This window comes from Falco cherrug, chromosome 9 (genome assembly GCF_023634085.1).
Source record: "Falco cherrug isolate bFalChe1 chromosome 9, bFalChe1.pri, whole genome shotgun sequence".
Lineage (NCBI taxonomy): Eukaryota > Metazoa > Chordata > Aves > Falconiformes > Falconidae > Falco > Falco cherrug.
In genome coordinates this window covers 30,240,200-30,264,494 of record NC_073705.1, presented here as the reverse complement: position 1 = coordinate 30,264,494, position 24,295 = coordinate 30,240,200, and the positions used below count along the sequence as shown (strand labels likewise).

Sequence of the window (24,295 nt, the reverse complement as noted above, 5' to 3'; positions counted from 1 at the left end):
AAAACATATTTGCACCTGTCTGGGGTAGCTCTGTGCAAGAAGTCCCAGCTGGTAGAAAGCAAGTGATGTTTTTGCTTGTGTAACACCTGGTTTTGATTTCAGAGGGGAAACTGAAGAAAATTACTTCAATGGGTGGGTGACATTAAGTACAGCTGCTGCCTGGCAGAAAGTGTGTTACCTCCTTTTTACCCAAGGGAAAACACTTCTACCTTGCATCATGGATAGGATCAGAGCTCCAGGTGTATTATCTCAGAGGAAGAGACAGAAAGGGATGCATTCCCCAAACCTTTCCTGCAGTTATGAAATAAAGTTCAATAAGTTTGTCATTTTTATTATGCAGAGGAAGATGGGGATGACCAGAAGGACTTTTTTGATGGAGCTGGCAAGAAGAAAAGGTTTCAGAGTAGAAAGTGAGCTAAGGTAGGAAAATGTTTATATGTATAGAAATAACATGTAGTAATGCTGCTTGAAGCATTGTAATTTAATACATACAGTCATACAAGTGACAGTGGTTGAAGTTTTTGCCTTTGGTGGATATACTTTACTCCACGCTATAAAGATGCTTCAGGATTACAGTGGATGTTCATAGAGTGTGGTTCATTTCTATTGTCTTCTGGGCAGAGAGCAAGCAGAACGCAAACATTAGCAAGTTTTCTAATTTTCATCTCTAAAACCTGTGTTTGTAATATATCTTAGGTCTGTCAATTTTAATGTGTCTGCTTTTTTCAGTGTGCTGCTTCTCAGGTGGAAAATAAAAAATGCAAGGTTTGAACTTGCAAGTGTTTTTCATGGGATGTGTTTCTATGCATTTGTACAGTCTCACTAGAATCAATGAATCCTGTATTTAGCTAATCTAAATCAGCCACTGTTTCTTTCCCCCTTGAAGTCAGGTGAAGATTAATCTAAACTTAATGGCCGAACCCAGAAATGAAAAAAACCCTAAATATACAGGAAAGGAAAATGTGATGGGTTGAGAGGGGCATTTCTCTAGGACATCTCTGGTGTTCTAATGAGTAATACACTGATGTGAGTCTCAATGGTACTGGCTTACGCATTGGTAAAATCCAAAAGAACACTGGAGAAAAAAACGGGGAATAGAAAACCACATACATGGCGTTTCAGGCTGAGTATAGACTCCAGCTACAGATTTGTCTGGTGGTGTTTCAAAATGGGTTGGTTTATTGAAGCAAGACTTCCTCCAAATAATGTTTTTCATGAGTGCTAGTTATATCATTCTGCAGTTTTCTGAAAGCTACATCATTATCTATGTTCTCTGAAAAGCTGGAAGAAAACGAAGTATTGATTGCTTCTGTGTATCTGTATGCAGATAGTATACAACTGGGTCCTCCCTATAAGAGCTCATTTCCACGGATTTTTCAATCCCATCAACTTTGAAAGCCTGAGGAAGAAGGGAGGATGAAATAATTTGTAAAGCAAGATTCAAGCAGGTATTGAACAGAAGTAGGCAATTAGCATCTGATACAAAACTAATTGAATTCTTAGGGAAAAAAAAATGAACTGGGCTGTTCTGAGTCCTTCATTAACAGTCCATTGAGGACTGAGTAGAGGCTTTATCTGGGCAGCTTCGGCACACAGGTATTTATTGCCATTATGTTTCAGACTTTCTGTAAGTTGTATACAAGGCAGGTGTTATGTTTAATTTCAGCTTAGCTGCTACTGGATAAACCAGAACTATTTAATTGTTGATTTTTCGTTTTTGAAAATGCCAGAGGAAATGCTAAATTTGCTACGTTCTGTGCCAAGAGAAAAGCACAGCTGTACAGGTACCAGAGGAAACTCATCCATAGCAGCTAAACTGCTGCTGTGAGCTTAGCAATGGCAAAGTTCCCAGATCTGCAGCTTGGTACATATGCATTACATATGAATATTTTATATAAAGTGAAATAAACCACAGGAAACAGAAGTTCTATGTCTCTAACAGATTTTTATTTTTTTTTAACTCAAGTAAAGATGTGACAATTTAATTAAAGTAGAATCTAGCAGGGTTAAATAATAATGAAACCAGTAGTATTTAATGGAGATTCACCTAACCTAGATTTGTAATTTTTGAGGTTAAAAAATAATTTGGATTATTTTTTTTCCAATGGACTTCGCTTTACAAGTTGCACAATACGCAGAAAAAAGAATTATGCTATACCATGACAGTCTTCATATTTCTGCAGTATAGTGCATTCAATACATTTCTTTTATTTCCAAAATGTAGTACTCTTAGTGCATTGGAGGATTATGTGAAAAGTTTTCTATGGGGTGACTCCACTATTTGTCATTGTGATTTGGCAACTTAATGAAATTGGCGATTATTGGTATGAATCAGGGTCACAGGGGTAGGCCAAGGGGTTTTGCTGGTCTCCTAGAAAGCAATTTGCTTTGAAAGGTTGTGCAATCTGTCTTTAGCAGTTAGCACATATCATTTTTAAAGTCCATACTAACCAGTTATCTCTACCAGTGGTGCCCTGTCTGCTGGGACAGTTGAGGGCTTAACTTCTCCAGGTGTTACAGAAGGGCTGTAAAGCAACCTGTGGGGTCCGTTTGGAATTTGCTGTATATGCACAAGGCTGTTACAGGCATGGGCTAGCAGGAGGTTATAGAGGCAGCCGCCATCAGGACGATTTATGTTCCAATTCTAGGCTTATTTCTATAAAAGCTAAGTCAAATAATGACACTGTCTGTCTGTGCCTTTTATCCCAAGAAGTTTGGGAACCTGTTCACTGATATCAGTTAATGTTGGTATATATTTCGAAGATACTGAGGTTCAACAAGTCTCATGAAAATGAAGTTTCCTCCCTTATCTGTTGTATTCTTTGTGGGTGACAGCACCCTCCTGGGGTGGGTTCCCTCCTAGGAATCACTCAAAATTTCCTACCAAGTGAGTAATTTTCTAAACTTGCTGAGGAACATCAGCAGGTCAGGTAGAAATTCACAGATCATCCTAAGTGAGTATGTAATTTTTGCTTGAAATGTAATTGTCCCTGTCCATTTTTTTCCTGTGGAAGGTGGAGAACTGTGCCTTTTTAATCATGAACTATCATAGGATTCTTTCCAATGTTATTCTAGTACATCAACCTAAATTTAGTGTAATGAATTTTGTGCTACCATATTTTTAAGCAATGCACACCATATAATCTACTGAACAATAACTCAATCCTTAAATTTTATGTTTGCTAAACTAAGATACTGGCCTTGTAAGAGACTGGCCTCTTAGTAGCAAGGAAGTGGTCTTTAGATGGAGCACATAATTCATAAGATTTAAGTCATGAACACTTGACAATGCCATATGCAAAAAGCTTAATGTAAGTACGGAAAACTTAAATTTACAAAAAGATATTACCAGCTGTAAAGCTTTAAAGAATTATTGTTAACATGTTGTTTAATACTGTAAAGCTTTCATTCGTTGATCAGGAATATTGGGAAGGGGCTGTCAGGTATCGTAAAGCAGCCTTTTCATTATGATGCTGTTCATGCAAGTCAAACATTATCAGAGTTGTAAAAAATGTGTAATAGGTTAGTGTCTTACAGAAGGCAAATGATGCTGAAAGGAAGAAAATGGTGTACTTACTGGAGCTGTCAGGCTAAAGGCTTTCCTCAAATTAGAGTCAGTGACTGGAATAGATACATTGCGATATGAAAACACAACTGTTTCCCCCATCCTAAGTTACAATATATACTACAAATTTCAGGAAGTGCATGGTAGGTAAATATGGAAATAGAAGCTCTGTATCTGTGTACAGTTGGGTTCAGGGAAAAAAGAAGACTTCTTTTTGTGTACTTCTTGACAGTGACTCTGTCACTCATATTGTGGCTGAGAACAACTCTTATCCGGAGGTGCTGGACTGGCTGAGAGGACAGGCTGTGAGTGACAGTTCCAGGTTTGAACTGCTGGATATCTCCTGGTTCACAGCCTGCATGGAAGCAGGAAGACCAGTTGATTCAGAAATGAAGTATCGTCTCATGGTAAGACAGATCCTTTGATACGAATACAGTGGCATTCAAAATGAATGACTGTTTTTGATTATTTTTCTTTACCCCAAAACATATATCCTTGTGATATAATTTTTGAATGTAAAAACTTTTTTCCCTAAATTTTACATGAGTAATTCATGCTGTTTTAATAGATTAAAAAGACTGTGAATACCATCTATTACAAACTGGTAATATACATCATTCAGAGGCGGGGTGGGGGTGGGGGTCAGGAAGGGTGGGGTGTGCTGTTAAAGGCGAAATATCCATCAGCGAAGCACTTGCTGTTGTTGTGGTACTTGTGGTATTTCCACAAATACTTCAACATCATGATAAATGTCCCGGTGAGAGCAGTGTGTTTTAACGGGCTCCTGGTGGAATACATTGCCTCTTCAAAACAATACAAAAATATTTAAACTTCTGCTGTTTAGAAGTGATCAGCTAACCACTGGGCCCTTGGAGGACCTGTGAAATGTAGGCTGCTGTATTCTGTGGACGTACGCTTACAAACTTGGCACCATCAGGTAAAACTGTGCTAAGAAAAGAAGGGGTTTATCGTATTATCTCTCAATGGGAGCTGTAAGGCAGAGGGTATTGTGAATGGCAGGCTGGTTATTTGGTGAATGGTGTTTGACCTTGAAGCAGTGAACGATGATGTATTTTCCTCTGTTCCATAGTTTAAAAAATTATGTGCTAATTTCTCAAATCTGAGCATAGGGTGAAATGGTGGTATTAAATACCCTCAGTACAGACTGTAAATCAGGAGGGTGTGGTAGGGGTGCCTGGGCGTGCTGTGCACAGTGCGATGACAGCATGTGGTGCTGGGCCATGAAACAGACTCTGTGCTGCAGCAGGACGAACCTATTCCCTTGCTCTGCGTGCACTTGAGCCTCATGGTGATGGATTTAATGGGCACTGGTGAAGAAATTAATTCACACATCAAGAGAATAGAAAGTCTGATCTAAAGTGCTCTGAAGTGAGGGATTCCCGCTGATTTCTGAGGTCTAGATTAGGCTCTGTGTGAACTGTGACTCCACTGCAAAACAATAACTGGGAAATCTGTAAACGCAGGGATGTGGCAGGATCCATAGTATGTATCTTCCTGTGAGGCAATATTTACCAGCAATATTGCAGTGTTTGCTGCTTCATCAGCTTGATGTTTAGATTATGAAGGATAATTCATACATATCACCCTTCCCTAAGAAAAATTATAGCTTCTGATTAACTTTTTCTGTCATCTTTCATTGCCAGAAACTATTTTCCAGAATTTTACATATAAGAATTACTGTTTGATAACTCTTCAGGGCTGGGAGATGGGGGGTGGAATGAGACATGTGAATACACCAGATGGAGCTGTCGCTCTCAGACTCAGCATAATTCCGTGACAGAATATTTGCAACTCTTCCGATGAAGTATTTTTGCAGTATATTTATAATATTTCAGTGAATCTGCTGGAAGGAGAATAGACCAAAGAAATTAATGTAAAATGGGAAAAACCTGAAAACCTTGTAAGTACTGCATTATGTAATCTTACAGGCAAACAGGCCACAAAAATATAAATACTGAGAATGCAAAGAAGTTCTTTAAAAACAAGAAATAAATTCAAAATGTGAGCAAAGTCCTGTGAAATTTGCTGAGTTTCACATCAGGATTAAAAGTAAACCAAATTACACTTTATTTACATTCTTAATTTCGACGGTGCATGAAGACCTATAGATTCAGATAACTCAGGAAATATGTTTTCACAGATGTGTTTTTTTGCTTTTCAAAGCAAGAAATGCCTTTGTCTTTCTCCAAAATGTCTCCAATGATGATGAAGCTTACTTTCCACCACCATCCCACCCCCACCCCCCGCCGCTGAAATCAATGAGGCCACTGCCTTGGTTTTCTTAGTTTTCTTTTAAATATAAAATTTCTTTTGGAATACTGTTGGAGCAGAAACTGCTGAAAAAGGTGGCAGCCCTGACAGGAGATCATTATTATACTTTCAGACTGGATCTGCAAGTAAGAGCTGCAGTTCTTATTGAAACATAAAGATTTCATGCTAATAAGTGTAGAGTGCAATAAGCAAGCCAGTGACAACTGTACTGTTATCTGTAAAGCTTATGGTTAAGACCACTCTTAATTATTTAGTGGCTCTCAAGTAAGAAACATTTTTGTAAAGCAAACAGGAAAGGAATAGAAAGGGTTTTAGAAGTTCAGCAAATTTAAAAATAATTTTATTGTTGCAATGTCACCATGATAATTCTTTTCTGCCTTGAGAAATGAGGAAGGATTGAAGTAAAGGTTAATTTTCTTTTTAAGTACTAGACCATACTTGTACATAATGTAATTTAATTTGAGTTTCACTGAAGACAAATTTGGTCCATTATGTCATTCTTGTAAAATGTGAAATGAAAGTGAATTAACAAACCTTGAACTCAGGCTACATCATGAAGGCTTTGAGGTAAAAGGAATGGATTGCAGTAGGGGAGTGTTTTGGGTGAAATCTCGTGTACATGTAGTTAGTGGTGAAATTCCCATTAATATCAATAGCAGTAAGATTTCATCTTTCAGATCTTACAGTAGTCTATTTGAAAGGTTGTTCTTCATTCAGAACGTTTGTTTTAATGCATTACTAAAAAGAAATGTCCTTCTCCATGCAAAACAAGGGGAATAAAGTCAGTGTTACAGACCATTAGCTAACAAATTCATTACAATCATCACTAAACTACATCATTCTGTGATTGTGAATGGTCTGAGAGATGTTCTGATGTTAGTGATTTATAGAGTATGAAAGGTTGGGTGACCAGATCTAGGATGATCTGAATTCTTATTGATTCACTTGGTAACAGTTGACTTTTATAGTTAATAGCCATCATTTAATTTAATAGGCTACGGAAATGTGGTAGCCAAACATCCGCTTTAAAGGGAAATAAAAATATTTCTCTGGCAAAGGAATGCCTTTGTCCAGAGATACCTTTCCCACCACAAGCAGATGGGTATTCTGGACAATAGCAGGACATGGACATTAATATGTATGCTAGGGCATCCCCACATACTAGAAAGTAGGGCTGTTTCCTGGGTAATGGAAAAGAAACAGGTAGAGGGAAGATTTCAGACGCATAAAAAGAAAGGAAGAGAACTGTAAGTGGGCTTGTAACCTCAGCAGCCTTAGGAATTGTGCTGTGACTGCCTCTCTTCTGCATTTTCCTCAGTCAGAACCCAAAAGTTGTTATTTTTTTTTGAAAGGAAAAGAGATTTACTTCCTTGAACAAAGGATTTCCCTCTACATTAGGAAAAGGCAGTGCTGCGTCTTTTGATCCTTTGCCATATCATGTGACAGGCAACTCATATTTAGCATTTTCCAGAGTGTCTCACTGTTGCCTCGTGAAAGAGAGAGGCTCTAACTAATGGAAGAAATTCTTCATACTGACAGTCAGAGTTTCCCAGAAAATAAAATGAGACTTATAAACTGGCTGCCTTCTCTTCATAAAATGCTGGATATCAGCAGACTTTATTATTTGATCAATGCTATCTGGACTTTACAAAGCTGCTGGCTTTTGAGTAATATGGCCTGACAACAGACTCTAGTGTCTGTGCACCTTATTCACTGCTGCTCCATTTTCTCTCTGTTATTTCCCTATATCATTATACTTCTTTGTTTTATATTTTTAAAAAATAGGTTGACAAAAAGCAAAGCAGCCCCCTGCAAGATTAATTCTGCAACTAAGCCTCTCTGCTGTACAAACTGATGCTAATGGTGCAGGCTGATTTTCCTGCTTATGGCATGTGGAAAATGTCACTGTAAAGGAGCGGCAGTGACATTCGCTGTTACAGCAGCCTGGATGTGGGGTACAAACTCTGACTAGCTCTAGCAGTTAAGCAGCCTACACATTTGGATATTTTTCAGTGGTTTCCCCTGTGCAGTGTACCATAATTTCATTTTAATGCAGTGGAGTTATCTGAAGAAAAAAAAGAAAAAAAAAAAAAAAAAAAAGAATATTAATGGTTACGTTTTTCTCATATCTGTAGTTGTTTCTTCTCAAATTATTTTGAGGTAGTGTGAGTTTCCAGGATTGCTTGTTCTACACTGCAATTGCTAACTGATAAAATTTTAGGTTTGGCCCACAATCTGTACAAATTATTTTTTTTCATCTGGTCTTCCTACCAAAAAGCAATATCAATCCTTTTCTTATGTTCTGCTCATGTTAGGAGATTGTCTCTGTAGTTCTCATGCAGGCATCATAATATTCCTTGAAAAACAGACGATAGTAATTACCGTTCGCTAGACATCTTTGCTGTTCATTGCCAACCGAAGTTTCTTCTGTTGTTACATACAATCCTATTTTATGTACATAGATAATTCCTATTAATTAAAAACATAACTGTTACTGATGGAAAAAATACTCAAAAATCTGTGCTGAGGCAGGAACAGGATGTTGATGTGCCAGCCTATTACCCTCAAACACAGAGTTTCTGTGTTCATTTTGCTCTCATCCATGATACCAGGTAATGCTACATCTAGGGCTCATTCATTGTGTGACTATGTCCTAATGAAGATAATAACTTACTATATATTCTCTTCAGTAGTGTTCTGTTTGTTCACAGATAGCTGGCACTCTCATTTCAAGCAGTATATTAGCTGTAATCAATCATAGTTTATATGATTTAAAATAAATTTTAAAGTATAATTCATGAATGTGTGCAAAAGTGGATGAGTTGTGCTGTTAATCCTGGCTGAAACCCATTTCAGTTATTCCCAAGAGTGGTCTTACACACAAACTCCTTTCTTTCAGTGTATACCATGAAAACTGCCATATAATTCACTGCTCCTTCAGCTGTGCAAGCAAATGCCTTTTTTGTGCGTGCATGAATACTGTTACTTAAGTACTCTATCAAATACAAAGGCAATTTAGCATGAAATTATGGGGGGGAGGGGTGTGAAGGCACATACACATATTTATAGGTTTGCCTAGCACAGATGCTAGCTTTATGTTTGCATGTCTTTTGATACAGGGGAGAAAGGGTTTGTCATTATTGGGGTGAGTTTCCTCCATGTATCTCTGTGATATTTGTTGTTGTTGAGCCATTTCCCTGTGGCTTTTTGATACTGCAATGCAATACGTTTTTTGCAGATCTGCCAAATGTTTTCAGACAAAATGATAAATAGCAAAAAATACACAGAAATGATGCAAACACTTCGGGTGTTCCGAAGTATTTCAGAATGGGGCACTTTTAATAAAAGCAAAGAAATTAAAGGACTGGGCAAATAAAGCAGCAGAAAAGCTGGTGCTAGATTGTCTTTTTCCTTCCAGGAGAATCCCCTTCCCAGCCTACTGGGGTGGGTTTCCATAGGCTTTTTTATTGATCTTGGTCGATTATGAATGGGGCAACATTAGGCAAAAAGGGAACAAGTGTGTAGGTAGCCTGGTGCTTGGGAAATGCCCATTTAAGATTTGGCACCTGGTTCCTTTTCCCTGCTCCTGTGAACATCTAAAAATGATGTCTGAATTGGGTCAGCACCTGTGGAAGGGGATGAGTGAGAAACCACATCATGAGGTGAACACTGGTGGTGTTGGAGATGACTCTTCTATGGCTGTTTGTAAATGTTTCCTGTGCTTTATAATGACCCCAAAACAGAACATTTAGCTTAATGAGTTAAGTCCAAACCAAAAAAAGTTTCTTACATTTTACCTGGAAGAGGGGGGAAAAGTTTATTTTGAAGTCATATAAACATTTTTCTTCTACCACTGAATTGATCTAGAGATCAAAAGAATCAGTTATTTGTACATTGTGCACACACCCCTGTCCCGATGCTGTTGAATAATCTAGTGTTTTCTGGGGAAACTCTGTTCTTTCAAGCTTACCCGCTCTTAAAATTTTGTGGGTTTTCAATCTTACTGTAATAATAAGAGTATTAGAGCGATTTGCCATTTAGAGAGGGTTTTTTTCTTTCTTTAAGTGACAGTGCCATTGAAAAGTCCCTGCAAGAATTTATGGCAGAAAATTAAAAATCCTGGTAATGACTAGATAAACCGGTATGCACTGACAGTGCAGCCAATGTGAAATTAAATGTTTTTCCTAGGAAGATGGTAGGAGCATTATTATTCTCTTACCTTGTCTTTAAAGGTATGTATTTTGGGCTCATAAAATGTATTTTTGGTATTTTAAGCTATTTGACAATTGTGTTGTGCACCCCCCCACGCTCCCTCTTCTTTTTTTTTTTTTTTTTTTTTTTCCCCCTCTTTTTAGGAACAAGGTCAGTCTCCTGCTTTGAATACATCTGAATCAGAAGTACCATCGTTTATTGCAAGCAAGGTATCTGAGTATTCATGTCAAAGGAAGACAACTTTAAATAACTACAACAAGAAATTCACGGTAATACTTATTCTATCCATGAATTAAAAGCTAGCATAAGTAAAATAATTAATACAGTACTTTTGTCAATATTTTCTATGGCACCCTCAGCAAATTCATGAGTCAAACTGGCAGCACAATGATAACAATATAAAAAAGTTATAGATATGCCATACTTAAATTAAAGCTGAGTGCAAGCTTAATTGCATCCTTAAAGTGCTGCTGAAAGCTTAACACAATGGATCTTTAAATATACTAATAGCCTGTAAACACATGAATTTTTAAAACAAATGATAGAATAACATTCTGAAAACGTTTTTTAGTCTTTCATCACAGTCTTACTTGACAAGTTGAAAGTAATAATAAGCAAAAGTTTGGTTTAGGTCAGTTCAAGGTACTTCACAATTGCTGTGCTGCCTTCTTGTTTGGCCGGGTGTTTGGTTCTTCCAAATGTGGTTGTAAGATTTAGATTTCACAATTGCTTAGTTATGAAAACAGATTGCGTGATCATTGTAATTACTCTGACATGATGAAAAAAACCCTTAAATTGTCTAGTTAAACAGAAATCTTAGAGATTGTCATATATGCTATTTAATGCTCATAACATTACACAATTCAGTGGGTATAAAGAGTCTGAGTTGTCTGATTTAAATTCCTGTTAAGTTATTGTGCCTAATGGCTCCTCTTGGCTGACTAGATACTCAGTGACAACTATTCAATAGGAAACATTTGGCACCATGACTGCAATGTAGTCTGAATAAATCTGGCATAGTTAGATTCATATATTTCTAATATAACATGAAACACCTCCTCATCTTCTTAAATTTTTACTGTTTATTTTGTTATTATTTGTAATTTTTATGCTTTTACTTTGTGTACCTATAAATGCACACAAATCTTTCAAGTAAATTATTTGTAAGGTCTATATAAAAAGAGTAACAACAGGTACCAGTAATTTGGGAATTACAAGGTAAATACTAAAACCTCATGGAATTCAGAACTAAAGATAAACCTAACTGTGCATTCCCAGATCAAGACATTTTAGAGTTGCTTCTAAAAATTAAACAACCTAAATTTTGCCTTGTAATGATGCTTTGATATAATTATTAATTATACTGATTATGTAATAGTGTTTATGGTTCCCAAGTAGGTTAAACTGCTTATTTTTTTAAAAAAATCCCTTTTTGAGCAACCTGATGGGAATTGAGTTTTGACCATGCTTTAAGCCTAAGGTTGGATTAGAGACCTCCTGAGGTTCCTTCCAAACCCAATGATTCCAACATTCCCGAAACTGCTTCTTTTGAAATGGCTACCATGCCCCATCTCCTACTAGAAAAACAAGGCTGTGAGTGTTACTATTTAACTCCTGAGAGTACGCGTTCTTGTTCACTGTTTATAAGTATCAAATGCATGCTGCTGTAGGGGAAGATGTCAGACCAAATATACTATGAGCCAAAGATCCTGTAAAATACTGGCCACCTTGGAGAAATAGGAGGTAAGTGCCTTAGTTCTGTACTTCCTGAAAACAGTGGAATGTGGGAGTCTGCTTCTTTATTGAATTTTCTGTAGTAGGACATTGTTAGTCATTCTAAAGGTAAAAAATGGTGATGGATAAGGGGAAAGTACAGTGGCTGCTCCTAGAAGGCACAAAGTTGTTGATTTTTAATTATCACTAACATTTTGAGCAGAAAAAGGTCTAGAATAAAGTAGTTCTTTTTCCAGTAATGCCTTTAAATTATTCTTACCTTTTGAAACATCCAATATCTTTATTTGTAAATTTATAATTTTTTTAATTTCCAAAACTGGATACTTTAACTCTAGTGAATATATTGTTCGTCTTCTAGCTGTTGAATTCCTGAATTTCATCCAAAATTCAGTTCAAATGATAGCAGCAACGTATTCGTTGGATGGTTTCTGTTATACCTGTGTTTTACAGAGAGGCAGTCCCTAAATTACTTCTAGGTGTATCGTTGCAGCAGTCTTAATGTCAAAGTACAACTTGTATTTGATTAATTTAGCTGAACACATTAGAGGCAGTGCAGTTCACTGACTGAAGCACTGAGACTGCCTTCTGTTATCCTATATATCAAACGTTCCTGAGGTTGGGTAGAAATTAGGTTTTGTAGTAACGAAGATGGCAGTTCCTCATCTTTGTACTTTGAGAGTAACTGTTTTGAGTACGTGCTGTATTGTATTTCTGGAGGTGGTACTGGACAAGCTGATAATGCATGAGTCTGTCTAGCATCTGCATCTTGAGAGTTATGTAACTCCTTAGGGCTGTTGCTCCTTTTCCTCCCAACCAAAGCTTGCAATGACAGCTGAAGTTTTGGATGTTCATGGACTACAAGAGCTGGCCCATTCCCTGGAGGCCTGCCAGTTAGTCTGCCTAACATCAACAGAAGTCTGGTTTTCAGTTTTGCTGTTGTTTTGTCAGTCTTGTATTAAGCCTGTAATTCATGTTCTCGAATAAAAGTGTTCCAACAGACTTTTCAGTGTGATCACTTAACAAATGCACTCAAGCATTGGTATAATTCACTTGTGCATGCTGTGGGCAGCCAACCATTAAATGACAGATTTTCCCTGGCGCAATGCTGTACATCCTGAAAATTAGGTCCAAACCATCTTGAATTATGTGTTGATGGTAGTATTTTGTGTAACAACTTTATTCTTTGAGCCAGGGTAGTTCCTTTTTCTTACAGATTTTCTGTTTTCTTTGGTTAGCTTGAAAATAATGTGTTTTGATCTTGCCTGTAACAGTAGTGGAAAGCCATTATTTGCTTACACATTCTTGGGTAACTCACAGATCCTTTCTCTTACTGTACTTTGCCCTGATACCCTGTGTCAAATTCCTCTTTCAAATGAGTAGTAGTTATGTTTGAGAAAAAGAAGTAGTTAAATTTGACACCTTTCAGTCTCCTCAGAAGAGCAGGAAAACAGTAAGCAGTGGCGTGTGTACAACGAGGCCTCAAATGGGCTGATTTCTTGGAGAGACATTTTTGGAGACTTGATTTATGGAGAAATTGGTATTTAGTGATCAGTTTTACTCTTGAGTCCTGTTCTGTATGTTTTTATCATCAAAGATTATTTATTAAAACCAAATAGCAGAGATATTTGATGAGAGCTCAATGTGGTGGTTTAACATGCTAGGTCCAATTTCAGTGTTCAGCTGTCCTATGTTCCCTTTCTGTTGTAGTAGCCAGAAAATAACTTGCAGAAAGGTGCAACAAACCTGTTTTACATCATGGAAGAAGCTACAGAAGGACTGGCAAAGACTGCAGATGTGAAGGTTTCATGATTGTGTTCAGTATGGGGTAAATCCTACCTAATTTTTTTTTTTTTTTATATGGAGTAGTAGCAAGACCCGTTGTGTGAAGAATAGAAAAATATGTCAAATTGCATGCCCAGGAGGAGGTGGTGGCGTTGTGTGGCAGTTCATGGAGGAGACTCGCCACTGCTTCAGACTTGTGGGGCCTCAAGCAGTCTTTGGGTCATGTACTATGGCCTCACAGTACATAGGCTGGGAACCACTGCCAGGGCCTTTACTGATGTGGATGATTCACCTGAATCACCTGAATGCAGAGCCCTGACCCACAGGTGAACTGTAGCTGTTCAGATTACTAAAGAAGCTGAACAAAAGGGCAAATCATTTTCACCAGAGGCTGTACCTTACCATGCTTCCTTTGAGTTTGTCTTATATTCCATAATAACATTAATGTTTAATATTACAATATTGTTCTCTGGCTCATTTGTAAATAGCTAGCCATCCTTTCTCTTTCCCACTGAAAATATACACTTGGGGGCTGCATTGTGTTTTCTTGTGGTAAAATAAATGGAGCCATTCTGCTGTGCCTGAGAGGGGTTGTTGGATTTGAATATTAATACCAGACTGCAATAAAATTCAGAAAGACATTCTTCTGTGAGGAAAATACAATTTAATTCTTACAGAAGAAACTAATTAAGTCAGAGGCAAATGGTTCTGTGATTCTGAGGCTTATTGCTAATGCTACTGAATGTTACTCTGCTTTGGCTGTTATTCATGGTGATGAGAAAGTGAATGCTTACCATGGGAAAGATGCGGATTTCCTTTCTACTCTGTTAGAGGGCAGGGGGGAAAATCCTTTTTTTAGTTTCTCTTCTTTTGTACCTACAGAAACATGTATCAGTTATGCCAGTGGCTCCAGCGTTTATTATTATTCGATTTTAAAACAGACCTCAGAAGAACCTCAACTTTAATTTTATAATGAACCTGGGAGCTTTATAGGTAGAAAATCACTAACCGAATGCATACCCTTAATAACATGTGGTAACTGACATAGCTTGCTTCAGTAAAAGTTCTCCACGCAGTACATCAAAATTGCAAATTTTGTAAATGTATGTGAAAGATACACCTATTCAGTATGAACTGGTGGTTTGGTCTATGGAGGAAATATCTCTTCTCATTTTTAAGGTAAGTGCAAGGGTGCTCCTTAAAATGCAGAGAGAATATAAATATGCCTGCACTTTTCAGCAACCCAAATCTGTATGTATACATCAAATCTATGTTGCCTTGTTTGGCCATATTAATACATGTACTATACATTTAGCACTTTGTGTTTCTTATTACACCATATCTAGGACAATGCTAGGTGATTGGCACTAACTGCACTTTCATGCTCTGTCAGCAAATCTTTTCTCACAATTGTCTTGTTTTCTTTTACATTACATGGGAAAATATGGAAACTTCTCAAGAGTACCACTCTTTTCTGTTGTAAGAAATGAACCTGTTATTATTGATTAATATGAGGAGCAGCTGGAGCTAGCAGCTATTTATTTCTAGTGACAGTGTGTATACAAGGACCCCAAGATCATGCACGTTGTGCTATTACTGTTATTCTCATTCTCTCAGCTCCTTTGTTTCTCCAGCTGATGTAAGATGTCATGATGAAATCTTTGGCCCTGGGTGAGTATTGGGCTTTTCAGTTCAGATTAAAAAAAAAATCAGATTGGAAAAAAATGGATCATTTATTTGATAATGACTTTAGCCAACACTACATGTTGGCTCTAATTGCTTAATTGCCCTTGAAATAAGCACCTGAAAATATTTAATTTCTCTCTGTGTGTATACAAAAGGTATTCATATGCCCTATGTCTCTTCCCATTGACACATGAAATTAGGATTTACACTGGGGAGTGTAAAGTGAGAAGAAAATTATTTGAATGAATGGTTCATTCTAGATCTCTTTAAAATCACTTTGAATGGAGACCAAACACTGGCAAGAGCACTGTGATGAGAACTAGGACCCAGCCTTTGGAATTACAACTTAATAAATAAGGTTCAAGTAGAAAACAGTGATTGAGAGGAAAAGCAATTAATCTCAGATTGCTGCTCTAAGCATAATAGTCCTTCAACCAGGTATCATGTAGGATTTTGTGGTGGTGGTTTTTGTTTAGCACACTTTGGTGGATTAAGTTCACCTGTGTAATGGTATGTTGGGTTTTTTTTATTTGTGACGCAGTAGCACTTGCAGGGTCAAGTAAGATAGAGGCCTTTTTTATAAGAGATGCTGTACACACATTGTAAAAGACAATCCAAGCCTTGGAGAGTTCATAGCCCTAACAGACCGCAAATGAAAGATAGCAAGGGAAACAGCGGCAGGGAGGTCTGAAGCAGCTTTCCAAGGTCACACAGCAGAGGAGCAGTGGCTGTAGACAAGTGAATAAGAAGTGCCCTGTCCATGAGGCTGCGGCTGTAATGCTTTCTCCACAAAACAGATTAGATTTAAAATATACTCTTGATAGTATAATACTGGTGATGTCTGTTCTCACAGTCTTACACTGAGGTTATTGAAGACTGTTTTGCAAGTGGTGATGGAACTACTCTGATGGTCTTGTTGAAATGAGCAGGATAGTATGAAACATAACATGGGACCATTAGCTTCTGCTTTTCTGAATATGTGTGGATTCATACTCTGATTAGTGTTCAAGGTTATTGAGTTAGCTGTTCAGCAGGCATAAACTAGCATAGCATTATTGATTACTGTTTTTTTTCTGAGAATCGTTCTCATATAGTAGTTGAGAGTCTTGCTTTATATTGATTTTGGTGTTGTGATTTTTAGCATTTATAATGTATTTTAGTATGCATTTTTACATGTGCAAGATGCTTCCTCATAACTTTACTTTGTTAATGATATTTTGTCTTATTAGGTCTTAAATACCAGATATTAAATGAGCTTCAATAATTCTGTCAGTGTATCCGTCGTCTTCCTTATTTTTAAGATAATTCAACAAAATCTTTGTGTACTTTTGTATCTGACCTGCTGCAATCTTGAAGTCTATTCCATCCCCAAATTTTTCTATAGCCCATCTCACTAACATACATTCCACAATTTCAGATACAGATGGAAAATTTGCAAAAACTGAAGAACTGAAATGTAGCCCAGCTATCTTTCACATTTAATTAGAGCAGCCTCTGCAGAATACCCCAGAAATTATGAAAATCCCACCTGTTAGAAATCTCTAGATATTTAGTTTCTTGTTAAACTAGTACCTTTTAAACAGGCAATCTGAGTATTGATCTCATTGATAAAAAGATAGTGAGGTTCTTAATGTAAGAAATATGGAGGTTTAGAATAATTGAGGGGTCAGTAACTTTCCTTTTTATATCACCATAAGTAGATTTCACCATAGATCTAATAGATTGCTAGCTTTTTCTCAGCTAATATAGGAGTTTTGTGTGCTTGTCCCCTCTGAAATATTATTCAGTATGGACTATAATATTCAATAGACGGCAACTCCACTTGGAGATCAGTTGCTTTCTTTTTTTTAAAGCAGAAAGATTTTATCAAAAAGAATGTCAAAAGCAGTTTTATATAAAAAGAGAGATCTGTAATTAATTGCAGCATTTGCAGGCAATGTTTTGTACAGGGAATAATGAATATTCAATACTATTTAATTGTTTATTTAAAACAGCTTAATGAGCTTCACCAAGGCGGGAAAACACTGAAAAATGCAAACTAGAGTGATAAAAATGCTTTGATTATATTTTCTCATTGACTGTCAACAGCCTCTGAGTAAAATGTTACATGCGATTATCTCTTTCAATGATGGTGGTGACACTGCTCTTCTGAAAACTGTCATCCTGCTAGTAGGAAGGGGCTAATACCTCTCTAAAACAGCAGTGGTGCTGGTATATGCAGACACATTTATCACAATAGCTGATTTTTCAGCATAGAATACATCTATTTAAATGTGCATGTGAAAGGCCACCTGTTGGGAGTGAGAAAAAACATCCCTAGACTGTTTCAGCCTCCTAATGAAGAAGATAACTTTGCCAGTCTGTGTCATTACTACATATGACTGAGCAGGTACTGATGAGAACCGTTTTCTATGTTTTTTTCTCAAGAGACTAACAAGAAGGTAGCAACTATATCTTTTTGGTTCTGTCCCCTGACTAATCCTGCTAGTTAGTGTTAATGAGAGTAAGACATTTCCTGCCAAACACTTCTTTCTTGAGTATCCATGTGCACAGATTGTAAAGAGAGAAAAAGAAAGCAAAAGTAATCATAATTTTGTGAGTGGAACTGTAAACCTCACTTAAAGCAAGAATTGGCATCTTCTACTGCATAGTAGAAAGAACCTTTGAAGCTGATAAAGAACAAAAAGAACTTGGGACAACATCCAAAAAAATCCACAGCTGGGAAAACATCTGACTCCTGTCATCCCCCTTGTAAAATACATTTCCCCATTTGCTTTGCAGTACTGTGTATGCTGTGTTTTTTCTTCCATATGCAAACTGGGATGAATCCATGTTTCTTGTGACCTCACACTGGTAATTCTCCCCTTTTCTGCATTAGTTTTCTTTCTAAATGGGAACTATAATGTACAACTGTCTTTAGCCAAAAGGATTTGTAATTAAATACAACATAATTGTCAAGCAAATAAAAGTCTTAAATGTGGAAAAAAAGACAAAAGAAGAGCAGTTGGATAAATCCGACAATTAGCTACTGCAAGAGTTTTAAAGATAGCTGTAAGGAAGCTAATGTTTTTGTGCACTATTTTTGTAATAGAATATTTTTTTGTGGTTCCCTACCCCCCAAGGACCATTCTCCCCCCTCTCTTTGATTCCTTATACCCAAGGGCCAGTGAAATGTAAATAGTAGTAGAAACTTCCAGATCAAGCATCTTGCTAAACAGCTTGCTCTCTCAAGAGGTCTTTCGTGAAATGTTATGAAAATGGAATTGCACAGCACTTACTAATCAGGGTAGCTGATAAATAAATATGCAGCTAAAAGGGAGGATTCTTCCAGCGAGAAAGACAACAGGTGACTGATTTGTAGAGAGATCAAGGAGTGAAGTTATACTGGTGATATAAAACAAAGCAAATTCTCTGTAATAAGCCCTAATTAATTATTTTAATACACTTTAACATGGCACAGGAAAAAAAGAAAAGGAAAGTGGGGTGGTTTTGGTCAGCTAAGTTAGCTGTTTCTTCTAAAGGGACACTGACAAACCAATTAAGATCTCATATTTTTTATTTAAAAGAGGAAAATTTTGCAAATCCTATGGTCAGTAAAGACAACGTTTTCTTCAAGACTTTGATTTAAACTTTCATTTTGCTTTAGTGTAACTATGTTTATAATCTGAATGAAACAACCTATCAGTCTATTTTTCTAGAACTGATGAAACAATGAAATGTAATATGTAAATAATATACACTCCTTATGAAAGATACGTTTAATTTTAAGAAGTTGTTGTATTTTAATGATCTAAATGACTGTAGCTCAAGTAAAATCTTTTCATTGCTGTTTAAATCAGGCTGTATTCCTTTGTTGCAGATAGGTGATATGTGACAGATGATGTTCTCAATTCCACGGATATAATAAAGAGTCGACTTTACTGGATTTGCTGTCATGTCAGTTAGCAGGCTTGGAACTGACTGCAGTTCACCCGGAGATATTACGCATGTGGCATTTAGAATGTGCAGGGTCTGCTGGTTTTTGCTTGGCTTTATCTCCCAATACAAAATGCATTAATGCCAAGATAAAAATCAAAGCAAAATCTGTAATTATTATTCTTTAAACCATATAATGATACATTTAATTACAAATGAAATGAAATCTGAACCTAAATGTGAACAGTCATCCCATAAGCATTGAGGGCAGGGAAAAGCTGTTTAATCTTAATCCTTCCTACTATCCACCACAGTCATTGTTCTAGTAAGCTGTTTGCTGTCTCTTGATCCCTGTATCACAGGGCGTTACTTATCCTTATTCCAAAAACATTTCTGGACAGACATTGCACTACAGCTCTGTGAAGTGATAATTGCAGGCAGATGCACACTGACAGCCACTTCTTTGTTATTTTGTAGTGCCTCGTGGGTCAAAGAAGAAACAGGAGTAAGTTGGGAAACAGGAAGGATGTGCAGCAACTGATGTAGTGGGACATATGGCCCTTTCAGGGCTGGGATCTGTTAGCTGCTCTTGAGAGACTGGCCTGGGAGTAAGAAACGGGATCTCTAGCAGGAGTTCAGGACACAGTGTGGGGGTGCGGGAGCTTTGCAAGGCTGGCTTGCTTGTGGTCTGTGCCATTTGAATGGTGCACAGCAGCATCCCGAACAGCCAGGTGTGGGATGCATTTTAGATAAATATTTTGAACAGTGAAAGTCTCTTCTGGAAATGATACACTCAAACATCTCTGAAGAAACCAGTTAATTTTGCAGTCTTGAAAATTTTTGAGGTTTTATGCAAAATTTCATTAAGAACTCAGATTTCCAGCTGCAAGTCTCCACAACTACTTTTCTTAAGTTACTTACAACCTCTTTTGGCGGTATTTGTTCTCTCCCGAAACAGTATTCTGCAGTGGGAAACAAAAAGAATTGCCTCTCTTCTCCACCACTGTGTGATCCATTCCTGCGTTGCATTTCTACAAATTGTTCCTATTTTTATTTATATTTATATATATACACAAACACACATTTATGCATTTATTTTCTGGGAGGGGGGAGACTTCAAAGCTGCCTAAATGGTTTATGGATAGTTAATAAAAAAAATAATTGTACTGGCAGTCTCCGGGTAGTATTGAGTACTATGTTGAATACACCAAGCCATGGGTAGCTGGAGAACCATAAAGAAAATGTGTTTCTATTTGCACAGGTTACACATCTGAAAGGTGAGGAAAAAGAGAGTTTGTTCCCTAAATTACTAAATAAAAAATAGCTGCCAGTTCAAAAAGAAGCAGGTGGTTTCCAGTATTGCCACAAACTCCTATTTGGTTGTGTCTGAAAATGAAGGTGTCACGTACTGACCTGCTGGATTACTTGTGTTTGGGCACAATTCTAATAATTATGGTGCTATTTCACATTGATTTATTAGATCTGCACAGAATATGGAAAGTGTATCTCACAAAAGATTTTAAAGTTTGGCTTTGTTACAGATCAGAATCTTTTCCCACATTTGCCTCTAAAATACAATTTTTGTGATACCTAGAAAATTTCAAGTGGTTCAAAAATTATGCTGAATTTTTTTAATGAACTCTATCTTTTCACCTTAGTATAAAAAATCGTTCTTGAATTAGCATACAAGGTAATCTTTCTAAGGAGTATACAGAATAGTTTAAGTTTTTGTTAACCTTTAACTTTTTTTTCTACACCTCTCCAGGATGCCTTTGAGATAATGGCTGAAAATTATGAGTTCAAAGAAAATGAAATAATCTGCCTGGAATTTCTGAGGGCAGCTTCTGTCCTGAAAAGTCTTCCATTTCCAGTAACCAGAATGAAAGATATACAGGGGTTGCCCTGCATGGGAGACAGAGTCAGAGATGTCATTGAGGTAGCGTACCTCTGAATTATCTGCCAGTTGATTCTTTTACAGATCTACTTTTAGAGGTCACAGAATGCAGCACTGATATCTCTGTGTATTTATGCAACCTTCTGTATTTCCTGTAATGACATTATATTATCCTTTTTAGTAAGTACACAATGATTTCTGGAAACCTTTTTTAGTAACATAAGGTTCTGTCATAGAACCTCTACCCTTAGGAATAAAGGTAACTAATGAATAAATAGAAATTACTATATAATGCACTATCACCTTTGTATGTAATTTTTAAAGGCTTGCTTTGATTTGGATGTGACAGGTTAACTTTTGATAGTTTTTTTCATGTGACTTCAGCCCTTGGCAACATCACTTTGCTTACCTGAAAACTTTATTAGAAATATTATTTCTGCAAACTGGTAAATATTTAGGACTTTAAGGTTAAATCCTACCTTGCTATGAGTTATAGCAGAGCCTTTTAGCTATTTGACAGCTGAACTTTACATTCTTACTTGAGCTTTGAGTGTTCTCTGTGTTTTTCTTTAATTCTTAGCCTTTTTCAGGATCCCACATCTCAGGTGCTGTTATTCCAGCAGGCAGCTGGTCAGGGGTCTCTGCTGTCTGGAGAGGTCATTGCTGGCTGATGTGATTCACTCTGGCTCCTCATTTGCTTCACTCTACCGGTTCAGAATGTAGCCTCCAAACTGCTCTTTGTACCTGCTACCTGAGGACTGGCAATTCAGTTATGATCCCACAGAAAATAGGATGATTTGTTGGGGTTTTATTATTTTGGTGTTGGATTTTTCTGGTTTTTAATTTTAGGTTTTATCAGCAAGACTGAAGGAACTGTATGCTCAAGAAAAAACATATCTGTTCTTATAATGCTCTAACTTTTAAGGGAAGTAAACTCAACCAAAAAATGAAATCTAATTTTCAGGACAACTCATTGATAGATTATGATGAATAACTGCTTTCTGGCTGTGAATTTATGAGTAAATAAGTACTGCAAAATATATTCCATCGTCCCAGTTTCTACTTCATCCTTGAGTAAATTTATGAGTAAATAAGTGCTGTGAAATTTATTCTGTGGTTCCAGTTTCTCCTTCATCCTTCAATAATTTTCTGTCTCAAAAAGGATTGAAGAATTTGATCCTAATGGAGTAAAACAATATGCTTGCTAAGGGTACTCTTCATGTTTGTACAGGTTGATAAGGCTTTCTTTTAGATTATTTTACTAAATCTTACCGTAGTCTTGATTATTTTTTTGTAATTAACATTTTTCTTTGTTTAGGAGATTATTGAAGAAGGAGAGAGTTCTAGAGTTGAAGAAGTGTTAAACGATGAACGGTATAAGTCATTTAAGGTAAATCTTTTAAGGTTTGTTGCTGTTTTAAAATTTCCCTCCCTTTAGTAGACCATATACATAACCATAATTTTATTATAAAAGAACATCCAATATCAAGTATAGATAAGAAAGAAAAGTTTTGAATAAAGAGAGAACCTGTGATAGAGTAAGGAATAATGGTGAAATCTGTTACCTTTATAATTAATGTGATGCATACACAGTTGCTTTTAAGCTTGAAATAAATCTTTTTCCTGAAGATGAATATAATGCATACCCTTTGCTATAAATTTAACTCCGTGTAAGGTTTATTCTTTCCTCGGTTGATTATCATTATAATACTACACCATCTTATTCTAGCATTTAGAAAATATCAGGTGAAGAAGGTGAGTCGGATCTATTCTAATTCTCTCCTGCATGAGGCAGAAGAAAAACTGGAGATGTTTCTTTGTTAGGCAGATTGTAGGTTCAGAATTATGGTCACGCTTCATGTTGTGTGACACAAGCAACCTAAACCTCATAAATACTGCAGTTCCCATTTCTTAAATATTTAGTGAATTCTCCCTTGGAAAAACATATACTGGAAAAATATTTTTTTTTCCAATTTTATTTGTAGATTTAATCTCAAAAAATATCCTGTTTGTGCCTTCAGAAAAAATTAGAGACTAAAATGAATGCTACTGTTTAATGCTCCCCCACGTTACTCACTTCTACGTCAGCTATCAAAAGGCTCTTCCATTCTTTCTGACCCATAATACAGGGACGACAAGACAGTTGTTGATGCCATCTGCAGCAACATTCAGAAAAGAAGTATAGATTCACATATATAGCAGGATTCAGGAACAGGGCTTTAATGGTAATAAAGATTGAGTGTCAGCCATTAAATCCTATGTTTCAGGGTTTAAGGAAATTTCCTTGAGGTTAGAATAACATCTATCAGGGGACACACTTTGTCAAATATGCTTTATGCCTTGTTCCACATGGCAAATTAAAAGCCATTTATATGGACTTTTGTTAGTTGAGCACAGTCTCAATGTTTTGGCTAAATCGGCTGCAGCCAGTTTTTCCTAATTTTTTCAGGTATTTCTAAGAAAGCCAAGAAGAATCCCATAATATTAGTGAATTTGTACATTTTACTGTTTAGCATGGTTCTGGTAAATGCTACAAATCAGTCATCATAATTTAAAAGATCTTCACTGGTACCAGGACCACAATTACCAAAAAACTGAAATAAATTGTACTGTCTGTTTTAGATGTAGGGTACGTGAATGACAGGGTCAGTCTGCCTCCTTATGGAAGTGGATGCCCGAGAGAACAAGTTCACCTAATTCACCAGCTGAAAAAAAGTAATGCTCACATACACAATTGAAGAAATGGGCTGCCTGCTACTCACACTGCACTTCTGGCAGTGTCTCTGTATTGACATCTATAAATACACTGAATAATCATAGATCTTGGTGTGGGAAGAAAAATATGGAAATATTTTTTTTCCTAAAAATTTGCATAGTGGCATAGACTCTGCTTTCTTTATTTCTCTATCCCAGTATTAAGTTTCTTGGAATCATTATAAACCCAGCAATAGACTGATTTGAAAATCTTTTAGCACTAGCAAAAACATTAAAAGATAACAATCTGATTAAACAGCCATGATTCAGACAGAGTAGGTAATTTCATCTATTAGATACGAAATGCAGGGTAAATGTAACATTATCCAAGATTTTAATTTTTCTCTTTTCTTCATTTTAATTATTTCCAAGGAGTTAATCTTTTTAGAAAAACACAAAATAAAGCTAGCTTGGTTGGAATTCAGAGGTTGTAGATTCAACGGAAAGAAGCAGTTATTTGT

General features: G+C 36.6%; 1 protein-coding gene across 2 annotated transcripts in view; it reads left to right on the top strand.

Annotated features, from left to right (window-relative positions):
- Positions 1 to 24,295, top strand: part of DNTT (DNA nucleotidylexotransferase) — a 158,286-nt gene that overhangs the window by 63,379 nt on the left and 70,612 nt on the right. Inside the window, exons 3-7 of one of the 2 annotated variants that reach the window (XM_055721291.1) lie at positions 341 to 420; positions 3,798 to 3,972; positions 10,213 to 10,338; positions 20,952 to 21,122; positions 22,399 to 22,470. In XM_055721291.1, the coding sequence (XP_055577266.1) occupies positions 341 to 420; positions 3,798 to 3,972; positions 10,213 to 10,338; positions 20,952 to 21,122; positions 22,399 to 22,470 (624 nt within the window). Of the gene's footprint in view, positions 1 to 189; positions 421 to 3,797; positions 3,973 to 10,212; positions 10,339 to 20,951; positions 21,123 to 22,398; positions 22,471 to 24,295 lie in introns of those variants that run through there. The other variant, XM_027799592.2, reaches the window with a different exon arrangement.